Below are 17,745 nucleotides of genomic sequence, written 5' to 3' on the forward strand. Positions count from 1 at the left end.
AACCTCGAATAGCCAATTTATTGTGAGATGTCTCCATAAAGATGTTCTACATATTCTTCACAGTATTCCAAAATACTCACCGCTTTCTCTTTACTCCTGTCCTCCTTCGTAATCTGGTATTCTGACGCAAGGAGTGGCTCTATCACCCACCTAGTCAACTGAACTGGATACCTGAAAAGTGTTCCTTCCTCTCATAAATCCCCTCCCTGCCCGACAGCACACTCGAATACTCTCCTTTATACAAATCTTCATTGCAATGCCATATAGGTAACATTAACTGTTTTTGTGCCTTTCTTCCCAGAGTGTTCCTAAAGAGTGAGGCACTAGCATGGTACCTGATCCACTATAAGTACTGAGTAGATATTTAATAAATGAATAAATAGCTGTTTATTAGTTTGCCTCACATAATTTAAAAAATAGTTACAAAAATAATTAGCCTAGTCCAGGCATGGTTGTGCATGCTTGTAGTCTCAGCTACTCAGAAGGGTGAGGTGTGAGGATCCCGTGAGACTAGTAATTTGAGTCCAGCCTGGGCAATGTAGCAAGATCCTGTCTCCAAAAAATAAAATAAATAAAAATTAACTTAGAAATGTCAAAATAAAATTTACAAAGGAGATGGATTTTATACCTTAGAGAAGACCTGGGGCAGGAACTCTGGTCTGTAGGTGACAAATGGGAAGAGCGCAGAGACATTAGTAAGGACGCAGGACAGGATGAGAGGATCCTTGGTATCAAAGTTCAGAACCATCTGCAATAGCTCTATTCCATCATTAACAGGAATTTCCTGTAACAAAGACATAAAACAGGTTGACATGGCTGCCTCCACTCAGAAATAACCATTTTGGCTACATTTTATTTTCATCTTTTAAAGAGACAGGGTCTCAAAAAAACAAACAAACAAACAAACAAAAAAAGAGACAGGGTCTCATTCTGTCACCTAGGCTGGAGTGTGCAGTGGCACAATCATCGCTCACTGTAACCTCAAACTCTTGAGCTCAAGGGATCCTCCTGCCTTAGCCTCCTGAGTAGCTAGGCCTACAGGTGGGCACCACCATGCCTGGATACTTTTTTTTTTTTTTTTTGAGACGGAGTCTCGCTCTTTCGCCCAGGCCAGACTGCAGTGGCACGATCTCGGCTCACTGCAAGCTCCGCCTCCCAGGTTGACGCCATTCTCCTGCCTCAGCCTCCCAAGTAGCTGGGATTACAGGCGCCTGCCCCTGCGCCCGGCTAATTTTTTGTATTTTTTTAGTGGAGACGGGGTTTCACTGTGTTAGCCAAGATGGTCTTGATCTCCTGACCTCGTGATCCACCCGCCTCGGCCTCCCAAAATGCTGGGATTACAGGTGTGAGCCACCGCGCCCGGCTGCCTGGATACTTTTTAAAATTTTTGTAGAGATGTTGTAGAAGTGCTGTTATGTTGACCAGGCTGGTCTCAAACTCCTGGTTTCAAGTGATCCTACGGCCTCAGCCTCCCAAGTAGGTGGGACTACTGGCACGCATCACCATGCCTGGTTAATTTTTTTAATTTTTAGCAGAGATGAGGTCTCACTATATTGTCCAGGCTGGTCTCAAACTCCTGGGTTCAAGCATTCCTCCCATCTTGGCCTCCCAAAGTGTTGGGATTACAAGTGTGAACCACTGTACTCAGCTGTGTGTGCCCTTCTTACCATCTTCTAAGCAGTATATTATTCCCTAAACCTCTTAAATTTTGTTATTTCTTCAATTGATCAAGAGGCTGAATGTTTTTCATATTTATCAGCTACTTTATATATATATCACTCTTGGTTGCCCAGTGCAATGGCACGATCTCAGCTCACTGCAACCTCCACCTCCTGGGTTCAAGTGATACTCCTGCCTCAGCCTCCTGAGTAGCTGGGATTACAGGCACCCACCATCATGCCCGGCTAATTTTTGTATTTTTAGTAGAGACATGGTTTCGCCATATTGACCAGGCTGGTCTTGAACTCCTGACCTCAGGTGATCCACCCACCTTAGCCTCCAAGTGCTGGGATTACAGGCCTGAGCCACTGTGCCCCACCCTTTTCTTTTTTAAGACAGAATCCCACTCTGTCACACAGGCTGGAGTGCACTGGCATGATCTCAGCTCACTGCAGCCTCTGCCTCGTGGGTTCAAGCGATTCCCGTACCTCAGCCTCCCAAGCAGCTGAGATTACAGACGTGCACCAGCATGCCCAGTTAATTTTTGTGTTTTTAGTAGAGACAAGGTTTCACCATGTTGGCCAGGCTGGTCTGGAACTCCTGAACTCAAGTGATCGGCCAGCCTCGGCCTCCCAAAGTGCTGGGATTACAGGCATGAGCCACTGCGCCCGGCTTATCAGCTACTTTTGGTTCTCCTCTATACATTGTCGGATTATATCTTCTGTCTATTTCTCTATAATTTAGCAAATCCTCATCTGCCTACTTTAAGAAATATGATTTTACTGATATAGTCGAGGCTCTCTGTGCATAACCTCCTTTTCAGACCTACAGGTGGCCACTATACTGGTGGCCTACAGTATTCTAAAGCAGTGTGGTACTTAAAATGTATACTAAATGTGGCAGGGCTTAGAGTTAGAAAGACCTGAGTTTTGGCCGGGCGTGGTAGCTCACGCCTGTAATCTCAGCACTTTGGGAGGCCGAGGCGGGTGGATCACGAGGACAGGAGATCAAGACCATCCTGGCTAACACAGTGAAACCCTGTCTCTACTAAAAATACAAAAAAAATTAGCCGGGAGTGGTGGCGGGCGCCTGTAGTCCTAGCTACCCCAGAGGGTGAGGCAGGAGAATGGCGTGAACCCAGGAAGCGGAGCTTGCAGTGAGCCGAGATTGCGCCACTGCACTCCAGCCTGGGCTACAGAGCAGGACTCTGTCTCAAAAAAAAAAAGAAAGACCTGAGTTTTGGTCCCCACTTTGCCATTTATTAGCTGTTTGAACTTGAGTATGCTATTTAGCCTCTCTAAATCTGTTTCCTTTTCTGTAAGATGTACATCCATAGATTTTCCTATTCTACTACCAGTTTAAAAAAGATAAAAACTGACCAGGTGTAGTGGGTCATGCCCGCAATCTCAGCACCTTGAGAGGCCAAGGCAGGAGGGTCGCTTGAGGCCAGGAGTTTGAGATCAGCCTGGGCAACAGAGACTCCATTTTTATTATAAATTAGCCAGGTGTGGTGGCACGTGACTGTAGTCCTAGATCCTCAGGAGCCTGAGGTAGGAGGATTGCTTGAGCCCAGGAGTTGGAGGTTACAGAGAGCTGTGATTGTGCCACTGCATTTCAGCCTGAGCAACAGAGAGATATCGTGTCTCAAAAAAGAAAGAGAAAAGAAAAGAAAAAGGTCAAAATAATCATGCAGTCAGCATGGGAAATAATTACTTACTTCTCTATCTAGTGTTCGAAACATCTGGGTGATAACACTTTCCAAAAAAAGAGTCATGGCTTCCCACTGCACAAATGAAGGTGAGAAGACGGAGCAGAGGCTTCCTTCTCCAGTTCCAACTGCAGAACAAGCTTTAAAACACACACACACATACACAATTATCAGCATTGAAAGATCACAGAAGACACAGAGAGACAATGGAGCCTTGGAGAACACCTGAGAATTTCATGATTGAAGGAGCAGGGTAATCTAACCCCTCTCAGCTGGGGCAAAGAAAAGATGATGTGTGCTGAAAGCAATGAGGTAGGTGAAGGTTCCTACCATGCCTCCTCCTCTAATAATGAGCAATCTGAATTCACCTCTATGAGCCTTGTAGTAAAACCATTTTGAGTAATGAATGAGAATACATAGTTGAACATCAAAAACATTGCCTGGTCCATTAGTAGGTACTTGATAAACATGAATTAGTTTCTCCCCTCCTCCCCCTTTGTAATTTTTTCCATGAGAATCTAAATAATTAAAATTGAGACCCTAAAGAATCTTCCCAATAAGGAAACAATGTAATATACAAAACACTGCTTCACATCCAATAGCTTCATGACAACCTTAAGGGCTATGTCTAGAGAAGGGTGCCATCCTTCAAGTTTACAACTATTACCACAGCACACCACTCAAATAGCAACGCACAAGCAAAAAGATTTGCCAATTGCTTTTGTTTGTTTGAGATGGAGTCTCCTCTGTCACCCAGGCTGGAGGGCAGTAGCGAGATCTCAGCTCACTGCAACATCAGCCTCCCGGGTTCAAGCAATTCTCCACCTCAGCCTCCCAAGTAGCTGGGATTATAGCCACCTGCCACCATGCCCGGCTAATTTTTGTATTTTTTTTTTTTTTAGTAGAGACGAGGTTTCACCATCTTGGCCAGGCTGGTCTTGAACTCCTGACCTTGTGATCCACCCACCTCAGCCTCCCAAACTGCTGGGATTACAGGCATGAGCCACTGTGCCCAGCCGCTTTTCTTTTTTTCTTTCTTTTTTGAGATGGAGTCCCGCTCTTTGCCCAGGCTGGAGTGCAGTGGCACAATCTTGGCTCACTGAAACCTCCACCTCCCGGGTTCAAGTGATTCTCCTGCCTCAGCCTCCTGAGTAGCTAGGATTAAAGGGGCCCACCACCACGCCTGGCTAATTTTTTTAGTAGAGACAGGGTTTTGCCATGTTGGCCAGGCTGGTCTCGAACTCCTGACCTCAGGTGATCCCCAGCCTCAGCCTCCTGAAGTGCTAGGATTACAGGAGTGAGCCACCCTGCCTGGCCTAAGACTTACCAATTGCTTTTCTTGCTTACATACAGTGCAGTCCTATTTACTAGTTTCATCTTAGTGCAACACATTTGGGCTTCCTCAACCTTTCAAGTTACCAAATATCAGAGAATTTAGAATCAATTGTAAATAAAACTGAATGTTAAATCCCTCAAATGTCAGCCAGTAGTATGGTGCTTTTCTAAAGCAGTGACGTGCACTAGTTAATTCACTTTTTTTTTTTTTTTTTTTTTTTTGAGATGGAGTTTCGCTCTCGTTGCCCAGGCTGGAGTACAATGGCGCCATCTTGGCTAACCGCAACCTACACCTCCTGGGTTCAAGCGATTCTCCTACCTCAGCCTCCCAAGTAGCTGGGATTACAGGCATGCGCCACCACGCTGGCTAATTTTTTGTGTTTTTAGTAGAGACAGGGTTTCTCCAAGGTGGTCAGGCTGGTGTCGAACTCTCGACCTCAGGTGATCTGCCCGCCTTGGCCTCCCAAAGTGCTGGGATTACAGGCGTGAGTCACCGCACCCAGACTTTTTGCTTTATTAATACTGTCACACACATATAGCATGCGTTAAGATGAGAGACAAGACATATGGAGTACAGAGAAGTTAACTGGCTGAGGCATTCGGTAGAGGGGGATTATTTTGAATTTATGTAAAGTATAATTTCCCAAAAGCTTTGGGGTGGCTGACTGATATGAGAAGTCCCTGTATTATTCCTGTTATGTCTAACAGGAGATCCTTTCTGATTTCAGGAATAGTGCTATGCAAGAATTTGGTTGAAAAGTTTTAAAGTTAGGTCTAGGCATGAAATTTGTTAAGCTGGTGCCTGAAGTGAAGCAAATAAAATCAACAATAAATAATTGGTTGATTCTGTTAGAAATGGAAAATGATGGCAAAACTGATAATGACATGGTTTTACCCTAACTTAAAACAAATTTAAAATGTGTCATCTGCTTTCTTTGTGTGAGCCAATGAAAACACTCCCTCTCCAGGATGAGCAAAGCTATTTTTGAATAGTATTAGTATATCGTTCTGATGTGTGTGTAGCTCAGGCTCATTTCCTATATATAGTTTTGATACTGTCCTAACATTTCACTAACATTCAGTAATGAAAAAAACTTACAATTCACAGAACCAGCATCAAGAAAAGTTGATAGTTGATACTTTAGCCACTCCCCAGCCATCTGGAAGCTAGTTTTGGGATCCAAACGACATGCCAACCTCATCACCTCTCCTTGTTGGGCTCGGGAGGCTGCCAAGAGAAAATGCCAAGGGAAGGACAGGAATCAATAACTGGTATAAAATAGGTACTTAGTTAATGTTTATTAATTTACCACCCTAGGAGAAAAGCATTCAAAGGAACTGTTTTGCAGACTTGTGCTTTGCATGTAATAATCACTCAATAAAACTTTATTAATGAATCGAGAAATTTTTGAAAATAAGTGATCTCTGGAAGCTGTATTACCAGCTAGATCTGTAAGTGGCAAACTAAACTTAGTCTCCCATTTCTGTTGGAATTAAAAGGAAATCAGGGTTGGGTGCAGTAGCTCACGCCTGAAATCCTAGCACTTTAGGAGGCCGAGGTGGGCAGACTGCTTGTGCCCAAGAGTTCAAAACCAGTTTGGGCAAGACAGTGAGACTCAGTCTCTACCAAAAAATACAAAAAGTAGCCAGGTATGGTGACATGCACCTATAGTCCCAGTAACTTGGGAGAGTGAGGTAGGAGGATCAGCTGAGCCCAGGGAGGTCAAGATTGTAGCAAGCCATAATCGCAGCACCACTCTTGCCTGGACAACAGAGTGAGACCATGTCTCAAAAAAAAAAAAAAAAAAAAAAATTTTTTTAAAAAGTAAATCAGGTTGGTGGTAATAAAAAATGGTGCAGCTGCTGTGGAAAATAGTCTGGCAGTTCCTCAAAATATTAAACGTGCAATTGCCATATTATCCAGCAATTCTACTCCTAGTTATATATCTAAGATAAACAAAAACTTATGTCTAAACAAAACCTTGTATATAAATGTTCATAGCAGCATTATTTGTAATAGCCAAAAAATGGAAATAACTCAAATGTCCATCAACAGATGAATAAATGAGTAAATGTGGTATATCTATACAATGAAATATTGGCAATAAAAAGAAATGAAGGATGGGTGCGGTGGCTCACGCCTATAATCCAGCACTTTGGGAGGCCAAGGCAGATGAATCAGCTGAGGTCGGGAGTTCGAGACCAGCCTGGCCAACATGATGAAACCCAGTCTCTACTAAAAATAAAACAATTAGCTGGGCACAGTGGTGCATGCCTATAATCCCAGTTACTTGGGAGGGTGAGGCAGGAGAATCGCTTGAACCCCAGAGGCAGAGGTTGCAGTGAGCCAAGGGTGTGTCATTGCACTCCAGCCTGGGCAACAGAGCAAGACTCCATTTCAAAAACAAAAACAAAGACAAAAAAAGGCTACGTGTGGTGGCTTACGCCTGTAATCCTAGCACTTTGGGAAGCTGAGGCGGGTGGATCATGAGGTCAGGAGATTGAGACCATCCTGGCTAACACAGTGAAACCCCGTCTCTACTAAAAACACAAAAAATTAGCTGGGTGTGGTGGCACGTGTGTGTAGTCCCAGCTATTCAGGAGGCTGAGGCAGGAGAATCTCTTGAATCTGGGAGGTGGAGGTTGCAGTGAGCCGAGATTGTGCCACTGCACTCCAGCCTGGGCAATAGAGCGAGACTCCATCTCAAAAAAAAAAAAAAAAAAAAAAAAAAAATCAAGTACTTAGATGAATCTTAAAAACATTATGCAAGTGAAAGAAGGCAGTCACAAAAGACCATGTATGATTCAATTTATATGAAACGTTCAGAATAGGCAAAACAGAGACAGAAAGTAGATTACTGGTTGCCTAGGACTGGGAGAGATGAGGGAATTGGGGGATGACTCCTAGTGGATATAGGATTTATTTTTGGGGTGATGAAAATATAATCTAAAATTGATTGTGGTGATAGCTGCGCAACTCTGTAAAAATACTAAAAACCATTAAATTATATACTATATGTGGGTGAACCGTGTGGCAAATGAATTTTGTCTCAATAAAGCTGTAAAAAAAAAAAAAAAAAAGGAAGCTGGGCACGGTGGCTCGCACCTGTAATCCCAGCACTTTGGGAGATTGAGGCAGGCAGATGACCTGAGGTCGGGAGTTCGAGACCAGCCTGACCAACATGGAGAAACCCCGTCTCTACCAAAAATGCTAAATTAGCCGGGCATGGTGGTGCATGCCTGTAATCCCAACTACTTGGGAAGCTGAGGCAGGAGAATCGCTTGAACCCAGAAGGCAGAGGTTGCGGTGAGCCGAGATCGCGCCATTGCACTCCAGCCTGGGCGACAAGAGTGAAACTCCATCTCAAAAAAAAAAAAAAAAAAGAAAGAAGGCACAGAAAACACAGAACTAGAATATTAGAATAAAATGGATTTTTCCACTTTTTGGGGGAAACAACCATAAGGTAAGATGGTATTTAATCCTAAGTATGAAAAAAAGTCAAGAGTCTCTTAAGTATGGTTACCGTCCCTAAACATCAATGTCCAAGTGCTGTGGGGGTTTGTGGTATAAAACAAAACATTACGCCTGGAATAGCCCCAGCACTCTTCTGCAATGGGAAACTACAGCTTAATAAGTAGGCTGCTATCCAGATTTGGGGATCTTTCGTAAAAACCCCAAACACCATGCACCATGATTCATAATACTAGATGCCATTCTGAGACTGTTGAGAGAAATCCAAGGCCAACATCACTTACAGTTGAAGAAAGCATTGAAGTCCTCATCGCTATCAAAATCAAACCGAGAATATTCACAGCTAGGGCTGTCTGTTTTAGAAGGAAAGCCCATCTGGAAAGAGAAAGGTAATTGGGGTAGGGGATGAAAGTGTCCCCACTGAAGGAGTGTTTAAGCTTCAGGAGTTTAAGCACTTTTATTTTATTTTAGAGTTAAGGGTTTGCATGAGATATTGTATGGTAAATATCCACTTCAGTTCTATCACAGGTCCACAGTTTGCTCCCAGTTCCAGTATTCCTCAGTGGTAGAAAAGAGAATACTTTTAGTTGATACCATCCTCCAAGTTCCTCAGGGAGAATTAAATTCTTGAATTCTTTTAGGCTCCCAAGAAAAAATGACAATTCAGTACATAGTAAGGAAGAAAGAATTGAGAGCTACTTGCCTCAAATACTGAACACTGAGAATAAACTTGAACTTGTAGAACTTTGTATGTTTCATTCAAAAAAGAATTGAAGCCCATGGCAGAAAATAAGAACACAGTGTGGCTGGGCACGGTGGCTCACGCCTGCAATCCCAGCACTTTGGGAGGCTGAGGCGGATGGACTGCCTGAGCTCAGGAGTTTGAGACCAGTCTGGGAAAAACAGTAAAACCCTGTCTCTACTAAAATACAAAAAATTAGCCGAGTGCGGTGGTGGGCACCTGTAGTCCCAGCTACTTGGGAGGCTGAGGCAGGAGAATTGCTTGAACCCAGGAGGCAGAGGTTGCAGTGAGCCAAGATCGTGCCACTGCACTCCAGCCTCGGTGACAGGGCGAGACTCCGTCTCAAAAAAAAAACAAAAAACAGAACACAAGTGTGTGCTATGTACTACGCAAATTCCTTAAGAAAACAAGGAACTGAATGTGCCCCATTCTCTGATGTTACAAATTAAGATTAAGAATCTGTCAGCTGCAAGAGCTCTTAGCAGGGAATTCATGAGCAACTCTCTACTGAGGTAGTGAGCAATCTTTGCTTCTACTCTCACTCCCCTTATTTCCCTTTGTAACTCTCACTTGGCCTCCAGAAGCAATCCTTAGATATTGCCTCCTCTTGGAATCTTCCCGACTCAACCCTCCTATGTACTTCCAAAGCATTCTGCTTTTAACCCCTGAATAGCAATTATTACATTGTATGGTCACTGCTCTTGCCCTAGCACCTAGCCCAATACTTACGATATATAAGTACTCTCATATGGAAGAGCAGTTATAATAACCAGTAAGGACTGATTTCTTCCTGAGGAATAAGAAAATAAGTCCAGTAAAGGAATCTTAGTGATGAAGAAAGGGCTGTTAATAATGCCAATCAAAGTCCTTTTTATGTTTCCCCCGAGACAGGGTCTCACTCTCATCGCCTAGGCTGGAGTACGGTGCTGCGATCTCAGCTCAATGCAGCCTCAATTTCCCAAGCTCAGGTGATCCTCCCACCTTAAGCCTCCCCAGTAGCTGGGGCTACAGGTGCATACCACCATGCCCTGCTAATTTTTTTGTATTTTTAGTAGAGACGAGGTTTGGCCATGTCGCACAGGCTGGTCTCCAACTCCTGGGCTCAAGCGATCCTCCCACCTCAGCCTTCCATAGAGCTGGGATTATAGGCATGAGCCACTGCACCCAGCCTCGAAGTCTTATTATGTGTATTCACCTACACTCCACATGTTTAGATTCCCATAATATACCTTGACCAAGTTAGTCATGGAAGCACGAAGATATTTTGGTATTATTGCTAATAGCAAAGGATCACGGGACAGGATTTCATGCCTGAAGAGGGCTCCCCAAGTCATCTGAGTTGAAGAGCGTAGAAACTAAAGAGGAAAAAAAGAAAACGTCAGTCTAAGGATTTGGATTCTATATAACCCAGATTATTACTTAGCAGTTATCAACTACATTTTTTCATAGAAATAAATCTGTACAATACTTTGAAGCTGTCTCTACTGCAATTTATCAGTAATGACTACCCACTGTGGATCACATGTTAGTAAGATAGGCTGTGGGTCAAGGAAATTACCTGGAATGTGGGCTGAATTTTACTACTTTCTCTTCTTTGCAAAAAAGGATACTGGAATCTCAGAGTGACATTAGAAGGACAATTTTGAACTGACTGAAATTAATTTTATAATACAATTAATCAGACTTTTGTTTCAAAAATCTTTATAACTTTAGTACTAAACCACCTGGGACACACCTCACATGTGACTGAGTACAATCAGAATATTACCTAAAGGGAAAAGCTGCTAACCTAGACAAGTGCACTGTTTGGCTCAGGAAGAAGAGCCAATAATTCTCTTAATGAAATGACACTACGGTCATTCCCCAAGGCCTGAAGAGTCACATTTTATACAGGATCTACAATAATAGTTCAGGACACAGTGCTTGACACTGGTTCACCTAACTAAAATTTTGAGAAGTTACCTGTATAAAGTTTACCTGACTTGGATGGGTTGTGAAAGCAAGAAAAGATTCCAGGTATTTTCCAAAGTTTGATGGTGTTTCTACATCAGAATCTGCACCCTGTAGAAGACCACTATATTAATGGTGTTGATCGAGAAAAGCAGGAGAGGAAAAAGCAGGGAAGTAATAAAAACAGATAAATTAAACCCTCAAAAAATTTTGTTTTAAAAGGACTTTGTATTTCCTTTTGGCTAAAGAAAGGCATCACTTCAAGGGCTAAAATACAGGAAAGTTACTTTGCCTACTCAATCATCATCATTAAAACCCATTCTGTGGTCAAACAGTAAAATAAAAAACACTCATTTCAGAAATTACAGGAAGAAAAAAAATCTGTATTACTTCCTCAGACCTTACCTATTCGCATCTCTGTGTCCCAACCTACTACATAACCCCTTCAATAGTTTCTTTTCTTTTTTTTTTCTTTTAGATGGAGTCTCACTCTGTTGCTCAGGCTGGAGTGCAGTGGCACGATCTCGGCTCACTGCAACCTCTACCTCTGGGGTTCAAGCGATTCTCCTGCCTCAGCCTCCCGAGTAGCCGGGATAACAGGCATGCACCACCACGCCTGGCTAATTTTTGTATTTTTAGTAGAGACAGGGTTTCACCACATCGGCCAGGCTAGTCTCAAACTCCTGACCTCAGGTGATCTGCCCACCTCATCCTCCCAAAATGCTGGGATTACAGGCATGAGCCACTGCACCTGGCCCCCTCAATGGTTTATCTCCGCAACTATCCTCTCTAACCATTTAAACCACCACAAAAAGATATAACATCAATTGCAAATGTCTGTTCCAATGTCCTGTCTTCCAACTTATAAGACTGAGTATTAAATATTTCTCTAATGGCAGGTTTTCCAGGTCAATCAGACTCAAGTTTTCTTTTGTGCTCCAATAATACATCCCTTAGATTGGGAAAAGGGTTCTTTATTCAAGTCCATGTTTCGTGGGCTAACAGAATGTAAAAGCATAAAGCACTCAGCAGATTGAGGTTCTGTAAGTACCAAAATTCACAAGAAACCAACGTTGACTTTATGGAATAATAGATGTGGATATCTGATGTTGGTATAACTATTTTATTGTTAAAAGAAATTTAGATCACTCAAACACTATTCTATTAAGATAATTTAATCTATAGAATCATGCAATAACTTGTAGGGCACTGCCCCATCAGGCTAAAATCAATGACATTTGCAACTCCTCATTGAAACATAAGTTTCTAAATGCTCTTCCCAAATGGGCTTGAAGCTCTACAGAAAGCAAGCACTAGCTCACCAGCAATGCACACAGCTGATTGCCCAGCGCACACAACACCTGACAGAGCCTCTTCAGAAAGACATAGTGTTTTTCTACCAAACCTCCTCCATCAGCAGTCCTGTAAGATGAGAGAATTCCTTATATCACCGACAAAATTAAAAAGGCTATAATAAAAACATCACTTTGTGTCTCATTTCCCCAAATCATTTAGTTAGGTCTATAATTCAGTAGAATTCCAATAGTTTTGCTAAATTAAAAATTTTTAAAAATCTTTTTAACTTATTTGGTGGCAAAACCTGACCTGAAATGATATAGGACTATTCACACAAACAGCTATTAATAACTACGAGTGTGAACAGCAGCCATATTAGCTGTCTTCTGGAGGAGGAGAGTATCACATAAAAGGCAAGGATCTTGGGGTAAACAAGGCCTAGGCTTTAGGAAAACTGAAGGACAGGACGATATTATGGTGTCCAATGCAATCTCTGGAGTTTGACTACCTGGGTTGGAATCACAGCTTTATGAACCATGGTTGTGGTATGGCACCCATAGCACAAACAGAAATGGGACACCACTTAGTATGAGTGTCATGATGTCTATGGAACTAAGAATGGGACCTAAAAATAGTAACTACCCAAAAAACGTTATTCATTTAATTAACAGGATCCCTTAAAACAGTGCTGCAGTCTCTACAGGGAAGGAAGCCATGAAAAATGTGTATTAGAATGGGTAGTAAGAGATTTTACGTAAAACACATGTGCCTCATACCTTTTCATTTCTCCTTGGGACTAAAGGTAAAGAGTATCAAAAAGATGGTGTTGGAACAGATTCAACTACTTATAATATATAGTTCTGCCTGACTTCCTGGTAAGAAACATGTTATCAAGAAATGCTTTAATATTTTCTTTCTTTTCTTTTTTTCTGAGACAGGATCTTGCTGTCACACCTAGCTGGAGTACAGTGGCTCAAACATGGCTCACTGTGGCCTCAAACTAATGGGCTTCAAGGGATCCTCTCACTGCAGCCTCCCAAGTAGCTGGGACTATAGGCGCATGCCACCATACCCAGCTAATTTATTTTCATTTTGATTTTTTGTAGGGATGAGGTCTTGCCATGTTGCCCAGACTGGGCTTGAACTTCTGGGTCCAAGCAATCTTCACGGCTTGGCCTCCCAAAATATGGGATTACAGGCATGAGCCATTGCGCCCGGCCTTGCTTTAGTATTTTCTAGAGCAATTGGAAGAAAGTACGTGGAAGCCCTTACAGTCATGCATCACTTAACGACTGGGGATGTGTACTGAGAAATGCATCGTTAAGTGATTTTATCACCATTTGAACATCATAGAGTGTACTTACACAACAGGAATAGCCTATTACACATCCAGGCTATATAGCATAGCCTATTGCTCCTAGGCTACAAACCTCTATAGCATGTTACCGTAGCCAATACTGCAGGCAATTGTAACACAATGGTAAGTATTTGTGTATCTAAATACAGAAAAGGTACAGTAAAAATACGGCATAAATGATAAAAAATGGTATACCTGTAGAAGGCACTTACCATGAATGACTGCAGGACAGAAAACTGTACTGGGTGAGTCCAGAGTGAGTGGTGAGTGAATGTGGAGGCCTAGGACATTACTGGACCCTACTGTAGACTTTATAAATACTGTACCCTTAGGCTAAACTAAATTTATTTATTTATTTAGAGATGGAGTCTCACTCTGTTGCCTAAGCTGGAGTGCAGGGGCACAATCCTGGCTCACTGCAACTTTCGCCTACCAGGTTCAAGCGATCTCCTGCCTCAGCCTCCCAAGTAGCTAAGAATACATACGTGCGCCACCACACCCGGCTACTTTGTACTTTTAGTAGAGATGGGGTTTCACCACGTTGGCCAGGCTGGTCTCAAACTCCTGATCTCAGGTGATCCATCTGCCTTGGCCTCCTAAAGTGCTGTGATCACAAGCATAACCCACCGTACCTGGCCCGCTAAATTTATTTTAAAAATTTTCCAGCCGGGCGCGATGGTTCATGCCTATAATCCCAGTACTTTGGGAGGCTGAGGTGGGTGGATCACCTGAGGTCAGGAGTTCAAGACCAGCCTGACCAACAGGGAGAAACCCTGTTTCTACTAAAAATACAAAATTAGCTGGGCATGGTGGTGCATGCCTGTAATCCCAGCTTCTTGGGAGGCTGAGGCAGGAGAATCGCTTGAACCCGGGAGGCAGAGGTTGCAGTGAGCCGAGATCGCATCATTGCACCCCAGCCTGGGCAACAAGAGTGAAACTGCGTCTCAAAAAAAAAAAAACTAAAAAAACAAAAAAAACTTCCTTTCTTCAATAATGAATTAACTTTAGCTTACTGTAACTTCTTAACTTTATAAACTTTTAAACTTTTTAAAACTATTTTTCTGAGACAAGGTCTCAGTCTGTTGCCCAGGCTGGAGTGCAGTGGCATGATTATGGTTCACGGTTGCCTGAACTTCCCGGCTCTAGTGACCCTCCCACCTCAGCCTTCTGAGTAGCTGGGACTACAAGTGCACATACCACCACACCCGACTAATTTCTATATTTTTTTGTAGAGATGGAGTCCTGCCATGTTGCTCAGGTTGGTCTCGAACTCCTGACTCAATCAGTCCTCCCGCCTTGGCCTCCCCAAGTGCTGAGGTTACAAATGTTAGCTAGCACATTCAGCCATGACTGCCTCATTTTTTTTTGAGAGAGTCTCACTTTGTTGCCCAGGCTGGAGTGCAGTGGCGTGATCTTGGCTCACAGCAACCTCTGCCTCCCAGGTTCAAGATATTCTCCTGCCTCAGCCTCCTCAGTAGCTGGGATTACAGGCGTGCGCCACCAGGTCTGGCTAATTTTTGTATTTTAGTAGAGATGGGGTTTCACTATGTTGGCCAGGCTGGTCTCAAACTCCTGGCCTCAAGTGATCCACCTGCCTTGGCCTCCCAAAGTGCTGGGATTACAGGTGTGAGCCACCACATCTGGCCAATGCCTCATTTTCTTATCCAAAAACACTGTCGATTGACAGCTAGCATTTAAATAAGAACTTCAGGTGGGCACAGGGGCTCATGCCTGTAATCCCAGCACTTTGGGAAGCTGAGGCAGGTAGACCACCTGAGGTCAAGAATTTGAGACCAGCGTGGTCAACATGGCAAAACCTTGTCTTGACTAAAAATAGAAAAATTAGCCAGGCATGGTGGTGCACCTGTAATCCCAGCTACTTGGGAGGCTGAGGCAGGAGAATCGCTTGATTCCAGGAGACGGAGGTTGTGGTGAGCCAAGATCGCGCCACTGCACTCCAGCCTGGGTGACAGGGCGAGAGCGAGATCCAGCTCAAAAAAAAAAAAAAAAAAAAAAAAAAAGAACTTCAGATAAATCCAAATAAGATAGAAAAATGACAAAGAAATTAGAAAACACACTGAAAAGTAAAGATACTCACTGTGCAGCGGAGAGTATATAATGCATGGCAACATCTCCAAATAAGACCATCAAGGGCTTCCGGTCTTCCAACTTGCCCTAGACCCAATTTTAGGGAAACACAGTCATATAAACTATACTTCAAAGTACCGACATCTTCTGTAAGTATATAATCAAATATATTGACTTTATAATTTCTTATATACCCCAGGGTTTAGTGAAACACTAGAAAGAAGCCCAACTCTTTAAAACCAAATCTGGATAAACTTACATATTTTTTGTCAAAACTATCAGTTTAGTGAAAAAGCATAAACTTACATTTTTAAATGTGTTGGGCAGGCTGAGTGCGGTGGCTCACGCCTGTAATCCCAGCACTTTGGGAGGACGAGGCAGAACAACACCTGAGATCAGTTCGAGATCAGCCTGGCCAACATGGTGAAACCCTGTCTCTACTAAAAAATACAAAAATTAGGCCAGGTGCCGTGGCTCACACCTGCAATCCTAGCACTTTGGGAGGTCAAAGCAGGTGGATCACTTGAGGTCAAAAGTTCGAGACCAGCCTGGCCAACATAGTGAAACCCCGTCCCTACTAAAAAATACAAAAATTAGCTGGGTGTGGTGGCACACGTCTGTAATCCCAGCTACTGAGGAGGCTGAGGCAGAATTGCTTGAACCCGGCAGATGGAGGTTGCGCTGAGCTGAGATTGCACCACTGCACTCCAGCCTAGACGACAGAACGAGACACTGTCTCAAAAAATAAATAAATAAATAAAAATAAATAAATAAATGTGTGTGTTGGGCAATAATGCTGATATGACAGCAAAGTAAATTTCATTTGTAGATAATATTCCTATGGAGAAAAGAGTCATAGTTCCATTGGTTAGCCAAGACAGATATAGGCTGGGCACAGTGGCTCACGTCTGTAATGCCAGCACTTTAGGAGGCTGAGGAGGGCAGATCACTTGAGGTCAGGAGTTCGAGACGAGCCTGGCTAACATGGCGAAACCTCATCTCTACTAAAAAATACAAAAATCAGTCGGGCATGGTGGCATGTGCCTATAGTCCCAGCTACTCGGGAAGCTGAGGCAGGAGAATTGCTTGAACCTGGGAGGCGGACGTTGCAGTGAGCCCACATCACGCCACTGTGCTCCAGCCTGGGTGACAGAGCAAGACTGTCTCAATGAAAAAAAAAAAAAAAAAAAAAAAGACAACCTAGTGTAGCCACCATCCAAGATTCCTTGACATTCATTAAGCAAGCTTTAAACATTTACTTTCATCTGTTAACTGTAAATTGCCAAGTATCATGGCTGTTTCAAGAACCATGCAGCCTGATAAATCTCCACATTCTGCCAAAGGATCCCTTGAATATTGGCAAACTCCTGTCCAAGGGGGTTGGAAGCAGGCAGTAAGTTGGCCCCAAGGAAAAAAACCCAAACCTTTAAATGACTTTCTCCCACAACATGCAATTAAACACATACACGGCCTACTTCAGAGACTCTGAGGATAAGTCAGTTTGAAGTGGTAACTTACTTTTCTGCTGACTGCAATGAGAAGACACTCAGCGGCTCCCAACTGAAGTTCCTGTTCATTCAACAGCAAACACAGTATCTCCAGGAGTTTACAGTTTTCAGCAGTGATGTGACTCATAGACACCCAGTCAATATAGCCTGCTAGAGTATTCAATGCTGCAACTCCTACTCGACAGTTTGCTTGCGCCTACCAGAAAAGAAATAACTTTGGACCATGAAGTCCTTGGTAACAGGTAAGGAACCTGTGGTTATAACTGAACTCCTATTTTCTAATTCTAAGAAAATTATTTTTTAAGAATATACTCACGCAACAGTCACAGGTAGGGAACACAATCACTTCTCAAACAATGGCATTCTCAACATCCATAGATAAGACCATACTGGCATGTGTGGCCATTTTATCTTTTTCACAAAACCCCAAATCTTATCATTTTACATCCCAAGGCTGGGCGCAGTGGCACACACCTGCAATCCCAGCACTTTGGGAGGCTAAGGTGGGTGGATCAGCTGAGCCCAGGAGTTAAAGACTAGCCTGGGCAACATGGCAAAACTAGTGTCTACCAAAAAAAAAAAAAAAGAAAAAGAAAAAAATACCCAAACCAAAAAACTACAAAAATTAGC

The 17,745-nt window shown here is 43.1% G+C and overlaps 2 protein-coding genes across 2 annotated transcripts in view; one reads left to right on the top strand and one right to left on the bottom strand.

Moving 5' to 3' along the window:
• POLR1C (RNA polymerase I and III subunit C) overlaps positions 1 to 11,734 on the top strand; it is a 40,758-nt gene extending 29,024 nt beyond the window's left edge. Inside the window, exons 9-10 of the mRNA XM_030796091.1 lie at positions 302 to 349; positions 11,345 to 11,734. Coding sequence (XP_030651951.1) covers positions 302 to 303 — 2 coding nt within the window. The 3' untranslated portion in view covers positions 304 to 349; positions 11,345 to 11,734. The remainder of the gene's footprint in view (positions 1 to 301; positions 350 to 11,344) is intronic.
• Positions 1 to 17,745, bottom strand: part of XPO5 (exportin 5) — a 49,560-nt gene that overhangs the window by 23,431 nt on the left and 8,384 nt on the right. Inside the window, exons 7-15 of the mRNA XM_030796085.1 lie at positions 17,126 to 17,311; positions 15,618 to 15,694; positions 12,189 to 12,288; positions 10,894 to 10,977; positions 10,146 to 10,271; positions 8,459 to 8,549; positions 5,802 to 5,930; positions 3,377 to 3,507; positions 629 to 784 (exon numbers count right to left, since the gene is read on the bottom strand). Coding sequence (XP_030651945.1) covers positions 629 to 784; positions 3,377 to 3,507; positions 5,802 to 5,930; positions 8,459 to 8,549; positions 10,146 to 10,271; positions 10,894 to 10,977; positions 12,189 to 12,288; positions 15,618 to 15,694; positions 17,126 to 17,311 — 1,080 coding nt within the window. The remainder of the gene's footprint in view (positions 1 to 628; positions 785 to 3,376; positions 3,508 to 5,801; positions 5,931 to 8,458; positions 8,550 to 10,145; positions 10,272 to 10,893; positions 10,978 to 12,188; positions 12,289 to 15,617; positions 15,695 to 17,125; positions 17,312 to 17,745) is intronic.

The sequence above is a fragment of the Nomascus leucogenys genome, chromosome 17 (genome assembly GCF_006542625.1).
Source record: "Nomascus leucogenys isolate Asia chromosome 17, Asia_NLE_v1, whole genome shotgun sequence".
Taxonomy (NCBI): Eukaryota; Metazoa; Chordata; class Mammalia; order Primates; family Hylobatidae; genus Nomascus; species Nomascus leucogenys.